At 36.5% G+C, this 23,677-nt stretch overlaps 4 protein-coding genes and 1 pseudogene across 6 annotated transcripts; 4 read left to right on the forward strand and 1 right to left on the reverse strand.

Moving 5' to 3' along the window:
• The first annotated feature begins 68 nt into the window (after positions 1-68).
• LOC120179630 lies at positions 69-6,318 on the forward strand (annotated as a pseudogene).
• A 244-nt stretch (positions 6,319-6,562) lies between these two features.
• LOC120200546 (bifunctional purple acid phosphatase 26-like) lies at positions 6,563-8,568 on the forward strand. The gene is made up of 4 exons (XM_039201359.1): positions 6,563-6,703; positions 7,100-7,237; positions 8,098-8,219; positions 8,339-8,568. The coding sequence occupies exons 1-4, from the start codon at positions 6,692-6,694 to the stop codon at positions 8,436-8,438; spliced, it is 372 nt and encodes a 123-aa protein (XP_039057290.1). The 5' UTR covers positions 6,563-6,691; the 3' UTR covers positions 8,439-8,568.
• Positions 8,569-10,075: 1,507 nt separating this feature from the next.
• LOC120200453 (probable sucrose-phosphate synthase 1) lies at positions 10,076-15,880 on the forward strand. Of its 2 annotated transcripts, XM_039201301.1 has the most exons (14): positions 10,076-10,114; positions 10,366-10,549; positions 10,719-10,808; positions 11,437-11,678; positions 11,815-11,878; positions 11,989-12,687; positions 12,831-12,944; positions 13,094-13,225; positions 13,318-13,494; positions 13,993-14,046; positions 14,131-14,193; positions 14,312-15,199; positions 15,325-15,452; positions 15,580-15,880. In XM_039201301.1, exons 2-14 carry the CDS (start codon positions 10,367-10,369, stop codon positions 15,851-15,853), a joined length of 3,108 nt encoding a protein of 1,035 aa, XP_039057232.1. In that variant the 5' UTR covers positions 10,076-10,114; position 10,366; the 3' UTR covers positions 15,854-15,880. The 2 variants fall into 2 exon arrangements, with proteins under 2 accessions (XP_039057232.1, XP_039057230.1); XM_039201299.1 differs by lacking the exons at positions 10,076-10,114; positions 10,366-10,549; positions 10,719-10,808; positions 11,437-11,678; positions 13,993-14,046 and having other exon boundaries at positions 11,808-11,878; positions 15,580-15,879.
• Positions 15,881-17,109: 1,229 nt separating this feature from the next.
• LOC120200470 (protein FAR1-RELATED SEQUENCE 6-like) lies at positions 17,110-21,186 on the forward strand. 2 transcript variants are annotated; one of them, XM_039201307.1, is made up of 3 exons: positions 17,110-17,334; positions 18,482-18,674; positions 19,074-21,186. In XM_039201307.1, the coding sequence occupies exon 3, from the start codon at positions 19,074-19,076 to the stop codon at positions 21,075-21,077; it is 2,004 nt and encodes a 667-aa protein (XP_039057238.1). In that variant the 5' UTR covers positions 17,110-17,334; positions 18,482-18,674; the 3' UTR covers positions 21,078-21,186. The 2 variants fall into 2 exon arrangements, with proteins under 2 accessions (XP_039057238.1, XP_039057244.1); XM_039201313.1 differs by lacking the exon at positions 17,110-17,334 and adding an exon at positions 18,007-18,180.
• Positions 21,187-21,329: 143 nt separating this feature from the next.
• On the reverse strand, positions 21,330-23,254 carry LOC120200517 (vesicle-associated membrane protein 711). Its single transcript, XM_039201338.1, has 4 exons — positions 22,919-23,254; positions 22,304-22,494; positions 21,848-22,011; positions 21,330-21,678 (listed from the first exon to the last, which is right to left on the reverse strand). Exons 1-4 carry the CDS (start codon positions 23,133-23,135, stop codon positions 21,588-21,590), a joined length of 663 nt encoding a protein of 220 aa, XP_039057269.1. The 5' UTR covers positions 23,136-23,254; the 3' UTR covers positions 21,330-21,587.
• Between the last annotated feature and the right edge of the window lie 423 nt (positions 23,255-23,677).

Raw genomic sequence — 23,677 nt, forward strand, 5'->3', positions numbered from 1 at the left:
TCTTTCTGTTTGCTTGGTTCAAATTGTTGTTGTTTCAGAACTTGGTTTATGAACACAAGACATTATTGTTAATGACACCCGGACAGGAGTTCACGTTATTTGAACATTTACTTCAGTTTTTTCTTATCTTAGCCCTTGTGAAAAAAGGGAAGTGCCGGGGTTACAAGTACTTTTACTCGTTCAAAATGGCAATATTTTGATATCCCTCTCGACCATAAAGTATTTGAAATTCCTAAAGGTTACAATGCTCCACAACAGGTAAGTATTTTGTCAATCAGTAACCCCATTACTGTAGCTAATTACTTTCTTGTCCAATCTGGATTAAATGATGATGCAACAAGTCATTGCCGATTTAAATCCAAGTCGGCTTCATGCTGCGCTGATCAGGGTGCTAGTTTTCCACACATCTTGGTTGTATGAATGAGGGTCACATGGATGTTATGATGATTAATGAGGTCTTATCAGTATGGAAAACGCTAGATTTGTTTTAAATTCTATGGAAAAGGTCTTTTAGAGTACAGTTTTACCAAGTGCCTTGAAAATTTTACTCCTTAAGATGATCTGTTACCAGTGCTATCTATCACGGCCATTTATTGATCTTTAGAATTAGAGCTTCGATAATTGGCTTCACTAAGCAGTTGTTATGGTGTAGGTGCATATTACTCAAGGGGACCATGATGGAAAAGCTGTGATAATATCATGGGTTACACCTGATAAACCTGGGCTTTCCAGAGTACAATATGGCACATCAGAGAAGAAATATGACTTTATTGCTAATGGCACAGTGACTAATTACACTTTTTACAACTACAAATCTGGTTATATTCATCATTGCCTTGTTGATGGTCTAGAGGTTGTTGAATCAAAATAGAGTAAAAACTCTAATTGATAAAAAAAAAAACTCTCTTTAGAATAATCTCACAAAATTGCAAAAGGGAAGAACTCTTAAGAAAGCTTTCAAATGCTTATAATTAAGCTTTGATTGTTGGATGATAAAACTCAAATACAAGTAGGGTATTTATAGGTTACAAGAAACAATCTAAACCACTCATTAAAATAAACACTAAATAATCTAAACCATTGAAATTAAAACATGAGAAAAATACTTAATTTTCACCTAACTAAATTGATGTAAGCAATGACATCAAAACTAAATTGATGTAAGCAATGACATCAAATTAATTTAGGTGTGAACATATAGGCTAATATTGAATTTTCAACACTCCCCCTCAATGTTAGCCTCCATTCTTTCAATCACGCCATGCTGACGACGGAAATGTTCAAACTTTCCAACACTCAAGCTTTTTGTAAACAAGTCAGCAATTTGCTCATCTGTCTTGATTTGCCTCATCTCAATCTCTTCTTGCAAAACTTTTTCCCTAACAAAGTGGTAATGTACTTCCACATGTTTAGTTCTTGCATGAAAGACAGGATTCTCCGCCAGCCGAATTGCCGATTGGTTGTCACAATACAACGGAATTGCATAATCTACTGGTTGATGTAGATTATTCATCAACTGTATCAACCATGTACTCTCTTGAGCTGCCATTGCTGCTGCTCGATACTCAGCTTCAGTGGTTGACAATGATACCGTTGGTTGTCTTTTGCTACACCAAGAAATTGTTCCGGAGCCAAGCTTAAACACATACCCAGTTGTTGATCTCCTGGTGTCATGATCTCCTGCATAATCAGCATCACAATAACCAACTAACTTGCAGTCTTCACCTTTCTTGTACAAAAGACCATAGTCAATTGTATTCTTCACATATCTCAGTATTCGTCGAACTGCTTCCAAATGAGGCTTCTTTGGATTTTGCATATACCGACTCATCACACCAACTGCATAAGAAATGTCAGGTCGGGTCAAGGTTAAGTAGATCAGACTACCTACCAATTGTCGATACATTGTTGCATCTTCCAAATCTTTTCCTTCATGTGCACACATTTTGATATTTGGTTCCATTGGCGTTGAAGTTGACTTACATTCGAGCATTCCAAACCTCTTCAGCAAATCTTTAGCATATTTCTGTTGACATAGAAATATTCCTTCGTGTGTACGATCAACCTCTAGACCAAGGAAGTGCTTAAGTTGTCCAAGTTCCTTCATCTGGAAACGAACTGATAAATTCTCCTTCGTCTGAAGAATTTCTGCCTCATCATCACCGGTTATGATTAAGTCATCCACGTACACTAGCACGATAGCTAGCTTACCTTCATTGGCTTTGACAAACAAGCTAGAATCTGCAGGTGTTACTGAATAACCACTTTTCGTTAGAAATTCAGCAATCTTACCATACCACGCCCTAGGTGCTTGTTTTAATCCGTAGAGTGCTTTTCGCAGCTTACACACATATTCAGGATGATCTTGACTCTGAAAACCCATTGGTTGGGTCATGTAGATCTCTCGATCTAGCTCTCCATGAAGAAAAGCATTCTTTACATCCATCTGCCACAAGTTCCAGTCTTTGTTGGCTGCAAGTGCAAGTAAGACTCGTACGGTTGTAAGTTTCGCCACTGGACTAAATGTTTCATCATAGTCTAATCCATACTGTTGAGAGAAACCACGAGCTACCAATCGCGCTTTGTACCTCTCGATTGACCCATCTGGACGGCGCTTTATCTTGTAAACCCATTTGCAAGATATGGGTTTCACATCTTTTATCTTTGGTACAATATCCCAAGTTTGATTTTGCTGAAGTGCATCGATCTCTTCTTTCATAGCTGTCATCCACTCAGAACTCTTCGATGCTTCTTCGAACGTCTCAGGCTCCGTTGCTTCTTCAATTATGGCTGCATTGGCATATTTGGGATTTGGCCTTCGTATTCTTGTTGACCTTCGAAGTTGAGATTGTGGAATTGATTCTTCTGTTTCACTAGGCCCACCTTCTTCGTTTGGTTGTTGATACACGCCAGTTTGCCACGGATTCTGAGTCACTCTTTGTTCGACATCATCGCCATTTGGATCTTCTGATTCATCTGAACTTGTTTGAAGTTGAACATCATGCTCCCCCATCTTTTGTTGTAGTTTGTCTCCAAATTCTCTCGAATCTGGCAACACCTCCTTCTCTAAGGACCACCAAGAAGATGCTTCATCAAATACCACATTTCGTGACGTGTAGCATCTTCCACTAATTGGATCACAACATTTCCACCCCTTTCTATGGCTGTCATATCCCACAAAGATACATCTAACAGCTTTCTTGTCAAATTTGCTCCGTAAATGATCAGGAACAAACACATAACATACACAGCCAAATACTCGAAAGTAGCTAACTGTAGGTTTTATGTTCCATAGTTTCTCAAAGGGTGAAACAAATCCTAACCTTGGTTGAGGAAGTCTATTGATCACAAAGGCTGCAGTCCTCATTGCTTCAGCCCAAAACCTTCCAGATACGTTCTTTGCATGTAGCATACTTCGACAAATTTCTGCAAGATGCCGGTTTTTTCTTTCCGCTACACCATTCTGTTGTGGTGTGTTGGCACAAGTGTACTGATGACGTATTCGGCATTCCCTTAGGTATTGAGAGAACTCGTTTGATCTATATTCTCCTCCGTTGTCTGTGCGCAAGCAGCATATCTTCTTTCCCACTTCTCCTTCAGCTGAGTCTCTGAACTCTTTAAACTTTGAGAAAGTATCAGATTTTTCTTTCATAAAGAAAACCCACACATACCTGGAGAAGTCATCAATGAATGTTACCATGTACCGCATACCGCTAATTGACAGTTGCTTAACCGGTCCGAACACATCAGAGTGAACCAACTCCAAAGGTTCTTTTGCTTTAAACTTCGACTCGTCATATGGTAATTGGTGTGCTTTACCATACTGGCATCCCGCACAGACCGTGTCTGTTCTCACGTCTAGTTGAGGAAGCCCCTTAAGCATCGACTTTTTCACCATCACACTTAGCTTGGAATAGCTAACGTGACCTAACCGCATGTGCCATAGATCTGATGTCTCATTTTTCCTTGTCCTGTCTACATATGCAGACTCTGCTGACATCACGTAAATTGATTCCAAACGTCGTCCCTCCATTGTTGGTGTTTCTGTGATTTTGACGTCACGATAAACCTTCACGTCTTGGGGACCAAATAAGACATAATGGCCTGATGATGTTAGTTGAGCCACAGATAGCAAATTTTTCTTCATTCCTGGGACATGGTAAACATCTTGGAGTTGCACCTGGTTAGTATTATATCGAGGAGTAACTATTGTCTTACCGATGTGAGTTATCGGTAACCTTGAGTTGTCAGCTGTCACCACCACACGACCTCCATTGTACTCAGACAGGTTTTGCAACTTCTGTTTGTCACCCGTCATATGATTTGAGCAGCCAGAATCTACGATCCAATCATTCTTGTAGTCAATCCGTTCTGGTGTTGTTACTGTGAGAGCTAATTCTTCTTCCTCCGTAGCAAATAACGCTTCAGCATCCCAACCATCTTCACTATTCTCCTTCGAACAAGAAGTAGCAGTATTACTTTCAACAGGCTTTTTCTTGGTCCAACAGTCTTTTGCCATGTGGCCCATCTTCCCACAATTGTAACACTTGCCATCGAACTTTCTACTATTACCGCGATTCTTGGAAGCTCCCCCTGAATGAGGGCCTCCCTTTCCTTGGTAATTTTTCACCTTGTCACCATCCTTTTTAGATCCATTGCCAGTATACCGCTGAAAAGTGCCTCTGCTTTTGCTGGTGTAGAGCGCTTCCTCTTCACCCTTCAACGAGACTCCTCCCATTTGCTTGGCCATGGCTTCTTGACCTGCAAGCAAATTTTCGAACTCAACAAGCGATGGTTGTGTCGGCCATCCCTGTACAGCGGCAACAAACCCTCGATATTCGGGTCTCAAACCATGGACAATTATTCTTTTTATCCTGGCTTCCCCAATAGCAGCTGTCGGATCTAATTCTGAAATTTCACGGCATATCGACTTCACCTTGTGAAAGTATTGGGCAACCGCCATGTCGCGTTGCGCCATTGATAGAAGTTCATTCTCGAGAAGTTGCAATTTTGTATCGTTCCTCTTCGAAAAGAGTGTAACAAAAGTGTCCCATGCTTCCTTTGGTGTTTTAGCATCCCGGATGTGCTCCAACATTTCTTCTTCAATTGTGGTCTTTAAAGCAAACATTGCTTTGCCTGCTTTAATTTTCCACTTTCGCAAGATTCCATTGGCATCTTCTGTCGCCGGTTGTGTAACTTCACCACCACCGACAACCTCCCAAAGGTCTTGACCTTGTAAGTATGACTCCATACATGTTGCCCACGTGTTGTAGTTTTTGTTGTTGAGCTTCTTGATTCCTCCAACTACTTGAAGATCACCCATCTTAACGGCAAGGCTTTGACTACACCGAACAAGCTTGAGTAACAAACGTGCAGAGTACTAAATTACTCTAAACACAAAGAAGCTCCACAAGGTTTGTAATAACCTCGACAATAACTCAAGAAATATTTTCTGATGTGGAAGATCAGTTAAAAACTGCAGCCACAGAGCATACTCAGAATTTCAAGAGATCTTAAAAAACGTGGCTCTGATACCAATTGTTGAATCAAAATAGAGTAAAAACTCTAATTGATAAAAAAAAAAACTCTCTTTAGAATAATCTCACAAAATTGCAAAAGGGAAGAACTCTTAAGAAAGCTTTCAAATGCTTATAATTAAGCTTTGATTGTTGGATGATAAAACTCAAATACAAGTAGGGTATTTATAGGTTACAAGAAACAATCTAAACCACTCATTAAAATAAACACTAAATAATCTAAACCATTGAAATTAAAACATGAGAAAAATACTTAATTTTCACCTAACTAAATTGATGTAAGCAATGACATCAAAACTAAATTGATGTAAGCAATGACATCAAATTAATTTAGGTGTGAACATATAGGCTAATATTGAATTTTCAACAGAGGTAAGTATCAAACAACATATGATGTTAATCTGTTATTTATTGCATGAATGTCAAACAAGATGATGTACCCTAAAGCATGAATTCTCAAAGAGTCATTTAATAATTCTATCTGAAGCTGGAGCTTCTGGAATATGCTAATGAATCTAACATACAGATGATGAGTCGCATATTCATGTTATGAAGTTGCTACTAATAGTTAGATCCAATCTGTTTACGTATTCATTCCGTTGATGTTACAACTTATACTAAGGCCACTAACTTGCTCTTTTTTTAGTACGAAACCAAGTACTATTACAAGATTGGTGAAGGTGATTCATCTCGAGAATTTTGGTTTCAAACACCTCCAAAGATCGACCCAGATTCTCCTTTTACATTTGGAATTATTGCTAATATGTCATTAAAATATTAATCTACATAGTCATGAATAATCTTGTTTTTTAAAGTTCAAATAGAAATTTGATTTTTCATTTGTATTTTCTAGATGGTTTGCTTTGAGACGCCTGAAATAAAATAAACAATCTGCAAAAACAAATTACTTCCTGAGTTGGTTTAGTATATTATAGGTGATTTGAGTCAAACATATAATTAATTCTCTTTCAACTCTGAATCATTACATGCAAAGTGGAGGACAGACTGTCTTATTTCTTGGCGACCTCTCTTATGCTGATAGATAACAATTCAATGATGTTGGTATTAGTTGGGATTCATGGGGTCGTTTTATTGAGAGAAGTGATGCATATCAACCATGAATATGGTCAGCTGGGAATCATGAGATAGAATACATGCCAGATGCAGTAATGCTTCAATTCTACATCTTGAATCTCTTATATATACACATTTATTTTCCCTTTTATTATAACGCTTATTTTATATTAAGCTACACGACTGTTTGTGGCATTAATACCATTAAGGTATTGCGACTTAAGATCTTCATTCTGCCCTTTCCTGATTTTTGAGATATAATAACTGGTTTCTTTACCACTACATCCCGTGCATTTATCTGAGAATAAAGATACAAGAAATGCTTTTGAAGTATGGAACTCATTTCTTTCTTAATAATATTTCCTAGATTCCCCCCCTTTTTGGTAAGCAAGCTGCATAGAGAAGTATCTAGATCATAGCTTATCTTCTTTTTTGTTCTTTTCTCACACATGCTTTTCTTCTTCGTTTTTTGGTTTCTTTGTGTGTAGGGAGAAGTTAATCCATTTAAATCACGCCTACATAGGTTTAGTACACCTCATTTGGCATCCAGAAGTAATAATCCTCTCTGGTATGCAATCCAACAGGCCTCAGTTCATATTATTGTCCTATCCAGCTATTCCCCCATGGTAAGAAATCCTCAACTTCTGAAATGTTGATGTTACGCGTCAATGTTGTTTATTCAGTGTTCTGTTGATATTTGCTATAATATTAAAGCATCTCAAGTAAATCTAAGTTTTTACCCTTTTTTTTATTGGACAAGTGAAATATACACCTCAATACGAGATGAGCTAAAAAGAGTCAATAGAAAGAAGACACCCTGGCTTATTATTCTCATGCATGTCCCCATCTACAATAGCAACCGAGCTCACTTTATAGAGGGTGAAAGTATGTGAGCTGTCTTTGAGCGCTGGTTTGTTCGTCGTAGAGTAGATTTCATCTTTGCAGGTCATGTCCAAGATCAGTATGTACTTTCTTACCTTTTCATGTTGCTTTTGCCCAATGGGGGTAAGGATTAGAGTTAGATCATGAAACTGTTAACATCAGTAGTTTACAAGCGACTAATACAAATAATATATTTCATAAACAGAGGCAGCCCCAGTCCCTCTCGGAACTTCTTTCTCTGATCTTATGCTCTTGGTCAAAGAAGGAAAAGTGAAACATAAAATACAAGATAGTTGGTCAGAATATTTACCATAACCAAACCCAAGAATGAATAGTTTGTAAATTTAACCATCCAGTGTAATCTATAATTACTGAAGAATCAACCCATGTCCTCCTAAAAGGTGCAGTATCCAATCAACCCTTCCGAAAAATGCTTCTTGTCTTTAGAAAAGGTGGCGATTACCTCATTTCTCTTCCTAATATCTAATTTGACATCCCCGAGACACTGCTTTTGGGTTGTGTCCTTTCAATTGTACATCTGCATGAAACATTATTTGGGTGAAAATGTCAATTATATTTTAGAACTGATTTTATCAATTTGCAGTATCGTATCTCAAATATCTGCTATAATGTATCAAGTGGCAACCAGTATCCTGTGCCTAACAAATCAGCTCCAGCGTACACAACAGTCGGAGACGGAGGAAATCAGGAAGGTCTTGCTGGATGGTGAACAAACATAAATCTTGGAATATTATTGTTGTCTGAAAATATCATTTGAAAGTATCAAGTTGTAACCCCCTGTTAAAGTGCCCTTACTGATCCATGTATTCGTAATTCGCCATTAGGTTTCGGGATCCACAACCTGAACATTCTGCATTCCGTGAAGCCAGTTATGGTCATTCGATATTGGAGTTGAAGAACCGAACCCATGCGTTCTTGAACTGACAACGAAATGACGATTTGTGTCCTGTGGAAACATTAGTGTCCATAAGTCTGTGTTTAGTCACCTTAGTTGTTTCTTTGTTTGGCTGGCACGTCATGAGTAACGGACTATTACGTCCGTATATTTATCCTGCCATGATCACCCTTAATTTTTGCTCCAGTTTTAATCAAACTGGGTTTTGATATAGGGCAAGCAATCTACGGAGGAGATCCATGCTTGGCATATAGATTTCAAGCAGAGAGATTGAGTGGAAAAAATAATTAATCGAATATCTTCATATTAATAAGTAAAGAATTTGTATGTATGTATATATATATATATATATATATATATATTAAAAATCTCATTATAACGTACCTATTTACTTGATTTTAACCTTATAATAATCACGCTAAACTTGGATTTTTATATAATTAATATCATTTGAAAGATTAATTATGAAATTGTCACTTTTATCTTCATTATTTATCAAGATAGTACCTATTTGCTTAACTGATGTGTGTTTAAAACCCCAAAACTCGGTTATGTTATGGAGTAGTACTTTGTCCAATGCATTATTTGCTGTTTTTTTTGGCTTTTCTTAGTGTTATTCAAGAAATATGAGAAGTTTTTGGATCTGGTTTCCCCTTTTTATGACCATTTTCGAAAACCTACCAACTCATTTTCTATTTTATTTACTAATAAATTGATTGACTGTTGGTTTCTAACTCTTCACATTAAAACACTTAAAAGTGATCTTCATGAATGTACATTACCCCCCGTCTCTAAATAAAATATATTTTTCAATCTATAATTTATAAAATTAAGTAAAATAGATTTAATTTTAGTTTGAGTATTTCTATTCTTTAATTAAAAAGGGTAAATTACATATTCAGTACTTAAACTATTAGTTTTGGTTCGTTTAAGTACTTAAACTTTTAGTTTTTTTTCAAAATCATATTTAACATTTAGTTTTTGTTTCATTTTAGTACCTACTATTAAGAACTTAACGTGTTTAGTGTCTAAACTATAAGTTTTGGACATTTTTTAATACTTAAACTTTCAAAACAAATCACACTTAATGTTAAATTTTGAATAGGGATATTAAAATAAAACAAAAACTGAACTTTAGGTATGATTTTGAAGTAATTAAAAATTTAGATATTAAAATGAATCAAAATTTATTGTTTAGATACTAAATGAGTAATTTATCCTTTAAAAAATATTAACCATTTAAGTATTTTCAATCTTATGTCTTCATGTACATTCTATTTTCAATATGCCAACCAAATTTTTTTTAATAAATTAATATGATTATAAGATTGTATATATTTCGAATCTTTTTTAATCATTCACAACATATATCTATACACGTAGTAAATTAAATTCAAGACCTTTAAAAACAATAATATTCCTTTTAATTTCTAAAATCCGTTGATAGATTGAATACGTCAACAGCCAAGTGAACTCGCTTTATATGATCACTTTGATAGCAAGAATTAATGATTTTTTAACTATGATATTAATTTTTCCAGTAAAGCGGAGGGACTAAAAACATAATTAGACTAATAAAACGATGAATCATCAACATGCGACACGTGTTGGACTCTCTAACCAAGAAATGGGCACTCCGTCATCCTCGTAATTAAATTCACGAGAAAGAAAAAGACCACCAAACGAAGCATAACCGTCTCATCAGGTTTAATAGATTCACTCTTTTCTCATCGTTTTTTGTAGCACGCAAAAAAGAAAAAAATGATAATTTTCTTCCCATAAATACATTTTGCTTAAAAACTTTGAATTATTTATACTAATTATATTTAGTTTTAATTTTTTTATTTTTATATATAAATATATTTCAAATATTTGCTACACCACCATATTTTCTATAAATTCAGTTCCTTGGTTTTTATTCATTTTTTGTTTTTCTGGATTTTTTTCCTGTCAAAGAATGGCGGGAAACGATTGGATAAACAGTTACCTGGAAGCGATCCTGGACGTTGGTCCAGGAATCGACGAAGCGAAATCGTCATTGTTGCTGAGGGAAAGAGGTCATTTCAGTCCAACTCGATACTTCGTGGAAGAGGTCATCACTGGCTACGACGAATCCGATCTCCACCGTTCTTGGATTCGAGTACAATTTTCATTTCACTCTCTTTTATGATGATCTTGCTCTTTCTCTCCTTTATTAACACAATAGTACTCTTTTATCCTTCCGGTCTCTATGTTCTTTTTTTCGTTTAATCTGAATTATGGAGTCTTTGAACTGTTAATACAAGTGTAATTGGTTTTTTTCCGGTTAGGCGGCCGCCACGAGGGGTCCTAAGGAGAGAAACACGAGACTGGAGAATATGTGCTGGAGGATTTGGAATTTGGCTCGAAAGAAGAAGCAGGTTTTCTTCTTTTTTTAGTGCTATTTTGGTTTGCATATTGCATCGAACATAATTAGAATTAAATAGATAAATTGTTTTAAGCTTTTGCTTCTAGTAAATCTAGAGAAAAACGCTTACTTTTACTGTGGTGGATTTGGTGTTAAGTGATTAGCAGAATAGAAGTGAGAGTTGATTTTCTTTTATTTCTTATTTGTGGAGTTTACAACTTCTTTTTCAGTTAACGGTGATGGCCTTCACAAGAAAACTGTAGCTGATTGTCTATTAGCCTTAGGATAATGCAAAATTTTGTTTGTTTGTTTTTCATTTGCCTCGATGTTTTTTGGTTATATCAACTTGCTTGCGTAGTCAGCATGTATTACCATTTCGCTTCCTGGATTTAGGCTATGAATTAAAATTTAACCATTTTGTGAACTACGCAGATTGAATAATTCATTTCAGTCAACATGTTATCTTCAGGTCACGGGAACAATTGTATTGATTCTAAATTTTAGCTGCTTTATCCTTGATGATTTGATTTGTAATGAACTGTTTATAGTGTACCATTATGTTCACTCGAATGTTAATTTGTTACTTTCAACTTTTTTCGCTTCACTTTTGTTAGTTTTTTTCCTATTTGGTTGCTTAATAGCTTGAGGTGGAGGAAGCTCAACAAAATGCTAAGCGTCACCTTGAACGTGAAAGAGGCCGCAAAGAGGCAACTGATGATATGTCTGAAGACCTTTCAGAAGGAGAGAAAGGAGAATTTCCCGGTGATGTTTCATCTCATGGTGATAGCGTCCAAGGAAGAATGCGTAGAATTGTTTCTGTTGATTTGATGGAGAACTTGACTAATCAGCTCAAAGAAAAGAAGCTTTATCTTGTGTTGATAAGGCATGACCTGCACTTCTATATTAGTTGACATGTTACAGCTGTTGTTCAGTGATTCATATTTTCAATGAGCTCTTTATATGTTATAGTGACACAATTTAGATCGTACTTTCTAACCTGTGGTCTGGTCTCCCTGCAGTCTTCATGGCTTGATAAGGGGTGAAAACATGGAGCTTGGTCGTGACTCTGACACAGGTGGTCAGGTAATTTTTTCCACATTTTTTAACTCAAGTGTGTTATGCTCTTATCTGCTTCAGAATATGGTCAATCACCCTATTGCACGTTGGGAATTTTGATGTTGTGCTGTACACAGGTTAAGTATGTAGTAGAACTTGCTAGGGCCTTGGGCACAATGCCAGGAGTTTATCGGGTTGACTTGCTGACAAGACAAGTTTCAGCTCCAGATGTGGATTGGAGTTATGCTGAACCAACAGAGATGCTTACTCCAAGAACTACAGAGAACTCGATGCAGGAGCTTGGTGAGAGCAGTGGTGCTTATATTATTCGTATACCCTTCGGTCCCAAAGATAATTATATGCCCAAAGAACTTCTTTGGCCTCATATTCCTGAGTTTGTTGATTGTGCACTTAGTCACATTCAACAGATGTCCAAAGTTCTAGGTGAGCAAATTGGTGGTGGGAAACCAGTCTGGCCTGTTGCTATTCATGGACATTATGCAGATGCTGGTGATTCTGCTGCTCTTCTATCTGGAGCTCTAAATGTGCCAATGCTTTTTACTGGCCACTCACTTGGTATGGATAAGCTAGAACAGATCTTAAAACAGGGTCGACAGTCTAGAGAAGAAATAAACACAACTTACAAAATCATGCGGCGGATAGAGGCTGAGGAGTTATCTCTTGATGCATCTGAAATTGTTATAACTAGTACTAGACAGGAGATAGAAGAGCAGTGGCGCCTTTATGACGGCTTTGATCCAGTATTGGAGCGCAAACTTAGAGCAAGGATCAAAAGAGGTGTGAACTGCCATGGGAGGTTTATGCCTCGTATGGTTGTAAGTATCAAGACACCATTTTTTATTTTTTATTGTTGCTTATAATACTACTTCACACATGAGGTATTTTATTGGTATTTGCATTGTTCTTTCTCTTCTTTGCTTTATTTCCGTGTATCTTATGCTGCTGAAATCATATCTAGGTAATTCCTCCTGGGATGGAGTTTCATCACATTGTTCCTCATGATGGAGACATGGATGGGGATATGGAAAGAAATGAAGAAAATCCTACTCCTGACCCTCCTATTTGGTCTGAGGTTATAACTATATTCGTTTATTCAAACGTCTCCTTGATAAAAACTTTACTACTGCCCATCACTGACCTTTCTTTGCTTGTTATACTCTAATAATGTTTTACTAACAGATTATTGTTGGAGCAGTAATTTGATGAATATAATGTATGCAGGTAATGCGTTTTTTTACGAACCCTCGCAAACCGATGATTCTTGCCCTTGCTCGACCAGACCCTAAGAAGAATATTACAACCTTAGTCAAAGCTTTTGGAGAGTGCCGACCTTTAAGGGAGTTTGCTAATCTTGTACGTACTTGAATTTGAACTGAACTTGATGAGGCTTCCAGTCTAGTTTTCTTAATTTTATCCCAATTTTCTCACTTCTGTGGCTGGTGCAGACGTTAATAATGGGAAACCGTGATAATATTGATGAAATGTCTGGCACCAATGCAACTGTGCTTCTCTCGATTCTTAAACTGATTGACAAGTATGATTTGTATGGCCAAGTGGCATATCCTAAGCACCACAAGCAGTATGAAGTTCCTGATATATACGGTCTAGCAGCAAAAACAAAGGTACACCACGTGAACTAGTTTTACAATTAAGAGGCTATAGTCTCCTTTCTTTTTTTTATTTAACCATTTGTATCCTATTTATTGATTGATTAATCCAGTTTGAATATAACAGTGACCCATTATGAAGATGATCCTTCCAATCTAATTTGCTCCATTCATGTCATAATTCAAATCCCTGACCTTGCTTGAGGGATATAGTACCTCGTCTCACTAAACTAACTTATTGTTGGTATAGTCTTCTTTCCTTTTAATGGAAGAGTGTATTTTTTCATTTAGATGCACTATTTCGACTTCTCGGTGATCAAATGTACTGAATCGTATTATTCTACTTTGTAATATTTTTAGCTTTTGTTTAATCAGTAAGCGATCCTTACTTCGCTCTAGTTTGTTGACTTTCCCTTAGTCATGGTGCAGAAAATAACGACGAGGGAACTTCAGCTAGTGAAAGATTTTTCGAGGAATTTCTCTTAACATTTCCTTTTTCTTTTTCTTTCACAGGGGGTTTTTATCAATCCGGCCTTCATTGAACCATTTGGGCTTACTTTAATCGAGGTGCTTGTCTGCTACACCTATAGTTTTTCCTATTTCATATTTTTGACATTTTAGAAGCTTCAACAAAAATTCTTCTGTAAACAGGCAGCGGCATATGGCTTGCCTATTGTTGCCACAAAAAATGGGGGTCCTGTTGACATTCACAAGGTTCATTCATAATCGCTATTTTGCAACTTAGAAGTGTTTTCTCACCTTGATATAGATATGGAGAAAGTTTAGTTTTTTAAACAATACTTATCGGTACTGACAGTAAGCTTTGTTGCAGGTTCTCGACAATGGTGTACTAGTTGATCCCCATGATCAGCAGTCTATTGCCGATGCTCTTCTAAAACTTGTTTCAGATAAGCAATTGTGGGCGAGATGCAGACAGAATGGATTGAAAAATATTCATCAATTCTCTTGGCCAGAGCACTGCAAAACATATTTGTCTCGGATAGCCATGTGCAAGCCAAGGCAACCACAGTGGCAGAGAAGTGATATTGGATTCGAAAATTCAGAACCAAATTCACCTGGTGATTCTTTGAGAGACATAAAAGATTTATCTTTAAACTTGAAGTTATCATTAGATGGTGAAAAGAGTGAAGGAACTGGAACTCTTGATAGTTACTTGGATTCCATTGATAGAAAAAGCAACTTGGAGAATGCAAAAAAGGCAAGTTTAATGGAGAAGCCAGACCAAATTGTTGGTGGCGGTAGAAACCTAGCAATGAGGATGAGGAAATACATCTTTGTGATCTCTGTGGATTGTGATTTCATCTCCGATATTCCTAAAATAATGAAGACAGTTATGGATGTAGCAGGAAAAGAGATTCCTGTTGGGTTTATATTATCGACATCCTTGTCGATATCCGAGGTGCACTCCCTTCTCGTCTCAGGAGGCATAAGTCCATTGGATTTCGATGCTTTTATCTGTAACAGTGGTGGCGAATTGTACTACCCTTCAACAAGTTTGGAGGACAGTACTGGGCTTCCATTCATGGTGGACTCTGATTATCAATCACACATTGAATACCGTTGGGGTGGAGAAGGTTTAAGGAAAACTCTGGTTCGATGGGCTACTTCTGTTAATGATAAAAACGGAGAAATTGTTTTGGAAGATGAATCTCGAACTTCTGTTCATTGCTATGCATTCAATGTGAAGGACCCTGAGCTGGTAAACCTATTTTCATGTCTCATGTTTCCGCTCAACATCCATTGCCTTATTCTCTCTATTGTTACGTCCTTTTGCAGTTTTAATTAACCTCACAATTCTCCTCAAATGTTTGGTTCTATTCACAGGTTCCCCCAATTAAGGAGCTTCGAAAGTTGATGAGAATTCAGGCCCTTAGATGCAATGTTATCTATTGTCATAATGGCACCAGATTGAATGTTATCCCTGTTTTGGCTTCTCGAGCTCAAGCTTTAAGGTATTCCTTCTGAAGCTCTTCATGTTTCTTCAATGTCGTTCATTTCTTTTCTGTCCGGATATTTCATCGATCATGTTTTAGATAACTCGTCAGGTATGGTTATATAATACTACTTGCTCTCATTTAGGTACCTGTACATCCGTTGGGGCATGGAGTTATCGAACTTTATCGTCTTTGTCGGGGAATGTGGAGACACGGATTACGAAGCCTTGCTTGGAGGAGTCCGTAAAACAGTCGTAGTGAAGGGAATTGGCAACGGTGCTCTTAAGCTTCACTCCAACCGAAGCTACCCTCTACAACATGTCCTTCCAACCGACAGTCCCAACATCCTTCAAGCTGAAGGATGCAGCACCGAGGAAATAAGGTCATCGTTGCAAAAACTCAAGGTTATCAAGGAATAGCTGATTACTGCTACGGATGTCTCCGATTTGAGTACTGTACAACTAGCTTTCTTTACCGCTAAACGGTACTTTACAGAAGATGTCTATGATGTCTAAGGTATGGATACTCTCTTTAACCATAAAAGCTACAACTGAATATCGACAGTCTTATATACTTCACCTCCTGACTATATAGCAAAGAGAATCAAATCCTTCAAGGTTCGAACATTGTTCCTATGGTATACAAATAAATAATTTGAGTTCACCCACCTCCAATTTGGCTTTGTTTGGGTGGTACCATGATAGCATCATATCGTGTTTGCTATAATTTGAATTAATTCGAAACACCCAACCGATTCTATTAGATTGGATTGTTATGTTATATTCAAAATTTATTTTATTTTATTAGATAGGCATTAATCTATTGATTTTTATAAATTTATAATGTTTCTTTTGATATTCATAAATAAATAGTTGTTATTTTGGATATCCTTTTAAAATGTATGTCATATCAATAGTATCTTTTAAAAAATGTGTCTAATAAAATATACTTTCGGACATATTATATATATATATATATATATATATATATATATGACATTATATAGGTTGGAAGGATGTATTAAATAATTAAATTAATAAGAAACACTCAAAAATTATATTAAAAATTTTTCGTAATAGTGGCAGAGCCACATCTTAGTGTGGGTGGACACATGTTCACCTGAAATTTAAATTTTTTTCGATTAGTTATTTATTTTATTGATGGTACTCGTTCTGAAATTTTTCGTGCTCGTCTTGAAATCTAAGTTTTTTTCGATTAATTACTTATTTTACGAATGAGGTTTATCATAAAATTTTATTTATACCCATTCTATTTAAAAGTTATATATATGTGGACCCTAAAAATATTTCATTTAAAAATATTTTATTTGTACCTCGTAATGCATTGTCAAAAGGATGTTTTAATATAAACATAAAAAAGCAATTTTTAAAATTGAGATGGATAGTTTTTTTTTATTTAATTACGAAAATGATTATTTAGATTAGAAAAATTCTAGAAAATGTTATCTTCAACAAACCTTCGTCTCTAGCTTCTGGATTCATCAACTCTTGATATCCAAAAAGCATCACCATCAGCCAGTGATTGCGTCAAAATATAGGATTTGATATATGGTCTTTTAACACCACAAGATTTTATATTAAAATTGCAAAAAATGGATAGGTGATATTGTTGAGAAAACAAAGGGAATGAGAGAGAAAACAAGCTGCCACCAACCCACGGTAGCAGCACAGTGCACGCAATACTTTGTAGTCAGTAAACCATAAGAGAGAGAGAGAGAGTTCCCACGTGTCAAGTCAGCGAGTCGATAGATTTATGAAACCTTCGTAATCCCCAGTGTGAGACTCGCATTTTCCTTCCCAATTCCAATTCTAAAAGGCAGTGCCTCAGCTCCATTCGCCCTATTCCTCCTCGTCTCCCTCAGCTCGCTCGACGATTCATCGTAAGATCATATCTACAATTTCAACTTATCAACGTCAATTTTGATTTCTTTTTGCTTAAGTTCTACACCGTTGACTTAGGGCTTGGAGCGATTTGGTTTTTCGATTTTGGTTGATGAGATGAAGTAAAGAACTTATAAACGAAATGATCAAGTGATTATTGACCAGTATCAAGCTTGAAAATTTTCGATAGATATTTTGACAATTAAATTTTGTATTGTTTTAAATTTTGATTACTAACAAGTACTAATAGAGTAGCAAGGTAGGAAACAATGACGTTTCGGTTTTCTCAGCTACCAAACGGAAAATAAATCATTTATGATGCTTAAAGCTCATCAGCTTTCTGATTAAAGCAAGTAATTTAATCTTTGAAACACTTGTTTTAATAGCAGGAAATATATTTGACAATCAGAATTCTTTTGTTTTAGTGCGATCGCCTTTACTGTTTAGTTTTGGTTCTTATTTGGTAATTTGTTATTGATAACTTACATAGTATTACCAGATTGTTGCAAGGATTTTATGGTCCAATTATAAGTGAATATATCTATAATGTATTACTTGGAAATACTTCTTACTAGTTTTGAACTTTAAGTTCCGTACCAATGAAGTTTTACTGCAAAGGAATTAGAATCTGGGGGTGTCTCTTACTTTTTGCTGTTCCATTGTTGCTGCTGCTGCTATTTCCAACTCTGAGCTGATAAACATATATGCTATTTTGAATGGGAATCTAGAGGTGTTAATATGTTAATTTGGATAAAATCAGATTCAAGCATTTATTCGACAAATGTTGCAACAGCCAGCTTCATTCATATCTTGATGTCATTGGCTGAATATTATGCATCACACAGGTCTGGATATTCCTCGTGTAACGACAACAGTTTTAAGCGTCTTACAGAAATTAGTTCTTTGATTTGTTCTTTGCTCACGGTTCTTTTGTTCTAAATTGTGGAAGCTTATTTGGGAATCTAGTTGTCTTGTTCAGTGAAAGAAGTTTTTACAATGTTAATCCTATGGAAGGGGCGTCCTACTTGTGAAATTTTCTTTCAATATGTTTTATTTTATTCATACGGTTATCACATGCTATGGTGTAGCTAGTTTCTTATGAGTATCAGTTGTTGCACGAGTTAAGGTTAAGTTTTCATTTTGCAGTGAAAGAATGTTGTAGGCTTGCTATAGTTGTTAAAACTATGCCAGAGGGGGAAGCTTGAACTGTAAGCATATAGTCCATGGGCTTCTCAGTGCTTCAGGGTCTTTTGTTTTTTTTACTGTTTGATAGGAAAATCGATGGACGTGATTCTTGGCATGGACAATATAAAGAACAGTGTTATATTTTGAGTTGAAGGTATGGTTCCATTGTTTAGTTTGTCCTCCATTATTTACATTCAGTATGATTTCTTTTTTATCGGGATATGTTCCATGAAAACAGGACATTGAATTTTCCATGGGATCATGTAGTAGAAATGACATATAACCTTGATTATGGCCTCCTAGGTCAAAAGAAAGTAATTGTAATTGTCTTTTCTTTTACCAAACCCTTGTGACTGGGTATTAGCATTGATTAAGAAAATTATATTCTTCTATGAGTTGAAGCTCCATAGAGTTGGTCTGGTCTCCGACATTAAGTTGGATTTTTGGTTTTATTCAATGTTTAGTCCAAGTAGAACAGTTATATGTAGTTGATTTTCTTGGTTAGCTTTATCTGATACTCTTAGGATTATGTTTTTATCATTTTGCTTCCCAGATGGAAGAAGTCTGTCTTAATAGTGAGCCAATATTTGATGTGGTCGATGAATATGAGGGTGAGGGAGACTGCAGTGCTGTGGAACATGATGAGGAAAGCGGTGCAAAACATTCAAAGAAAGAACCACCTCCACCTACTGTTGGTTTGGAGTTTGATTCATTTGACGAAGCTTATGACTTCTACAATATCTATGCTAAGGAGCAGGGTTTTGGCATTAGAGTTAGCAATTCGTGGTTTAGAACCAAAAGGAAAGAGCGATATAGAGCAAAACTTAGCTGTAGTAGTGCAGGCTTTAAGAAAAAGAGTGAAGCCAACAATCCGAGACCAGAAACGAGAACTGGATGTCCTGCAATGGTAGTCATCAGGCTCGTGGACTCTAAAAGGTGGAGAATAGTCGAAGTTGAGCTCAAACACAATCACCAGGTTAGTCCACAGATCAAAAGGTTTTACAAGTCTCATAAGAAAATGATTCTTGCAACCAGAAAGTCACAACCACAAGCAAAGCCTGTAACAGAAATACATACCATCAAGCTGTATCGAACCGCTGCCATGGGTGCTGTGTCTAACGGATATTCAAATGTTTCCGAAAGAGAGGGTAGGCATCCAGCGGATCACTCTAAACATTTGGAACTTAAAGAGGGAGATTCTTATGCCGTTTATAATTTCTTCTGTCGCATGAAGTTGACTAGTCCAAACTTCTTTTATTTGATGGATCTTGACGACGATGGTCGTTTGAAGAATGTCTTTTGGGCAGATGCAAGGTCCAGGGCTGCATATGGTTATTTTTGTGACACTGTTGCTATTGACACAACATGCTTGACAAATAAATATGAAATTCCCTTGATCTCTTTTGTTGGAGTGAACCATCATGGACAGTCGGTGTTGTTGGGATGTGGCTTCATCGGACACGAGTCAGTTGAGTACTTCGTCTGGATTTTTAGAGCATGGCTTAAATGCATGCTAGGGCACCCACCGCAAGTTATTGTTACAGACCAATGCAAACCCTTGCGAGTTGCTGTTTATGAGGTTTTCCCAAAGGCTCGTCATTATTTTTGTTTGTGGTATATCATGCAGAGAGTTCCAGAGAAGTTGGGAGGATTGAGAGGCTTTGAAGAAATTAGAAGGCACTTGAATAAAGCTGTCTATAACTCCCTAAAGATAATCGAGTTCGAAACTTCTTGGGCTGAAATGATCAAGAAGCACGGTCTTGGGGATAACAAATGGCTCCAAACTTTGTACGAAGAAAGGAAACAATGGGTTCCGGTTTACTTAAAAGATACAGCTTTTTCCGGAATGATCCCTGTCCGAGAAAACGAGAGTTTGAATGCATTTTTTTATGGTTATGTACATAAGCATACATCATTCAAGGAATTTGTCGATAAATATGATTTAGCTCTTTATAGGAATCGCCTAAAAGAAGCCACCGCAGATATGCAGTCAAAAAATTCAAGATTTGAATTGAAAACGAGATGCAATTTCGAGGTGCAGCTCTCTAAAGTGTACACAAAAGAAATCTTCAATAAGTTTCAGTCCGAAGTCGAGGGGATGTACTCTTGCTTCAACACGAGCCAGGTGAGTGTGAATGGCCCAATAATAACATACATTGTTAAAGAAAGAGTCCAGATTGAAGGAAACAAGGAGATTAGGAGTTATGAGGTGTTGTTTGAGACTAGCCAGGTCGATATCCGATGCATATGCAGCTTGTTCAACTACAAAGGTTACTTATGCAGGCATGCATTGAATGTCCTTAATTATAACGGTGTGGAGGAAATTCCCTCGCGCTACATAATGCATCGGTGGTGTAAAGATTTCAAATCTCAGCATGTTGATCAAAGCTCTAAGGACATTGTTGTGCATAACCCGGTTTATTGGCAAAATCACTTGCATAAGTGTGCAGTTCCAGTTGTAGAAGGAGGAGCACAATCCGAACGCTATAAGATTGCACTGCATGAATTGCAGGAATTATTAAACAGATTTAATCTTGTAGATGACAGATTAGTATAATAGAGAGTATCATCAAATGTTTTACTAAGCAAGGAATGCAAGGTTTTAGTTGTAATTACAAATTATGTGTATGTCGATCGTAAGTCTCAAATAGTGCCTCGGATTGATTATGCCCAGAGCATTTGGATTGTTAATCCATTATTTGCATATACCTTCAACGGTATCGAGCATTCATGTTATGCTCGAAATCAATTGATCTAATGAATACCTTTCTAGGTATGCATAATTGGCGAAGTAATGAAGAAGACTTACCATAAGGAAAAAGAATTACACGGTCTTAGATAAATTTTGATCAACCAACGTCTTCAAGACACAAACACCAACCAGTTCCAGACTTCACAAGAAACTATGGATACACAATAGCGGCATGAAAATTCTAGTTCTTTGACATTGAATAAATAAATAGTATACAACTCACTGCAGAGGAAGTGGAAACAAAACATCACCAAGCAAAGGAAACGGGATTCCATGGGGAAGGACCGGAGGAATTCGAATCTAAAATCGTTGACCTCATTTTAGGCATGAAGGTAGCGTGACCCCGTGGCAAACAAAAGCCAGCACGACATAAACAATAATTACGAGGAGGATTATAAGAGCAACCCTGCAATGTGTAATGCAAGACAGTGAGAGACAAGTCCATCTTTCCTAGTATCTATTGTATCCTAAGGCTAACTGTTTTACTGCAAAATTATGCTCTTCTTAGTAAAGTTCACTTCCAGACTCAATGCAGTAACATACAATAAAGAGGTTTTAAAGTTCAGAAATCATACGTAAGCTTGACGTTTCTCCACCATACTGTGTTTCTAAATCGGCGAGTTTGCTTCCTGAAGCGGAAGGTATTTCCTTGCATATTAGCAGTTTTGTCGACCAGCAATTCCAAGCGGTCACCTCTCTCTAAAACTTTGTCAATATTCTCTATCATAACGTTTCTCACCTATTGGAGTACAAGGAACAACTTGAGAAGTTCAGAACATGCTAGAAAAGGAAATGTTAAATGGTATATTATAAATGGTTGGAACTATACGATTAATATTAGAAATTTCTACTCCATGTGATGACTAAACAGCAAACTAGTTCATTTTAAGAGTAGGTATAAGCTCATCTTTATGTGATCAAATAAACGCCATAGCTAAGTAGGTTGAATACGAAAAAGAAACTGCCAATAAGAATAAAAAAGAACTAGAATAAAGGAATTGATAACCTGATCCCGAGCGTTTAAAGCCTACCTGACTCATTTCACCTTTAAGTCGATTTATTCTATCGGCATTAGGGTCGCTAGAGTAATATTCCATCTGCTGGCTCAAGACCCTTGAAAATTCATCATTCATGCTGTAAGGAAGGGCTGAAAATACTGCTCTTCCATATGTCCTCACAAATCTCTGATGAATGTCTTCAAGGAATGTAAATGGAATTCGCCCTGCAAAAGATACAGTAAACACATCCACCGTCAACAACACTTGAACCAAGTTACCAAAGAGTTCGAGCTATAAATTTTCAATTTCAATAGTGAGAAATCAACAGAATGTTCGGAAGAACATTAATATTTCCATCTATAACTCGTAAACATACTCATAATTGCTACAATTGACGAAATGATATGATCTATATCGTTTTGAAGCAATGATAAAACTCTAGACTGTCAACCAAACATAAAACTTCAACTTTCTGCTCAATCGACAACGGTTATCTCTTAGTTCTCTTAGTTTGAAAAGAGTTCAAGAATACTTCAAAGCAATCGAAATTGAATTGTAATCCTATCGCGTCAATTAGACGTAAGTTAAATTTCGGACAAAAATCACCATCTAAATTAAATAACGAGAAAGGAGATTTAGCTAACTTACTTCCGGCACTTTCATCGGCCATACAAAGAACAGTGAGTCCATCGGTGCGTTTGACGTGGAAGATGAATCGATCCTGCGAATATGAAACGTTAGTGTCGTTATCTCCCGGTACCTTATCCAGAATTTGCTTAGCGATAGAGCTGGCATTAGTGGACGCCGCCGTGAACTCCGCCAGAACCACCGATCCATGCGCAACCAGCGCGTACAGTATCGCCATCTAAACTCCAATACCTCTCTCTCTCTCTCTCTCTCTCTCTCGATAGATCGCTTCACTTCGATAGATCTATCTAAAAAAACAACAGCAGCTTTTTCTCCTCTGAGCGAACCTTCTTCTAATTCTTTAGAATTTATATAAAATAATTGATTTGGAATGAGCTACTGAGCTGGATCCGGATTTGTGTGCAGATATTTCAATAAATGAAAAAAAATATGCATTAAACAGCTGGATAAGGGGAAAAAATCAAAAGAATATCATTAAGGATAGATACGGGACCCTAATGTTTGTTACAATTTTTAGATTTAATGAGATATATTAAACTATTTTTATTTTAAAAATAATTGAAAATATATAAAAGCAAGTATTGCAATAATTATTTTTACAAGAATATTATATAATTATTTAAGTTCAAATTAAATTAAAGATTCTTTTAATGTAGATGTGTCCTAATTAATTTATATTAACCCGTGTCGAATATCTGATTTTGATGGATGAATCTCTTAGCGAAGATTTTTGTAAATACAAGAACTCGAACTCGAAAC

Source organism: Hibiscus syriacus, unplaced genomic scaffold (assembly GCF_006381635.1).
Source record: "Hibiscus syriacus cultivar Baekdansim isolate YM2019G1 unplaced genomic scaffold, ASM638163v2 tig00000340_pilon, whole genome shotgun sequence".
In the NCBI taxonomy this organism is placed as follows: domain Eukaryota; kingdom Viridiplantae; phylum Streptophyta; class Magnoliopsida; order Malvales; family Malvaceae; genus Hibiscus; species Hibiscus syriacus.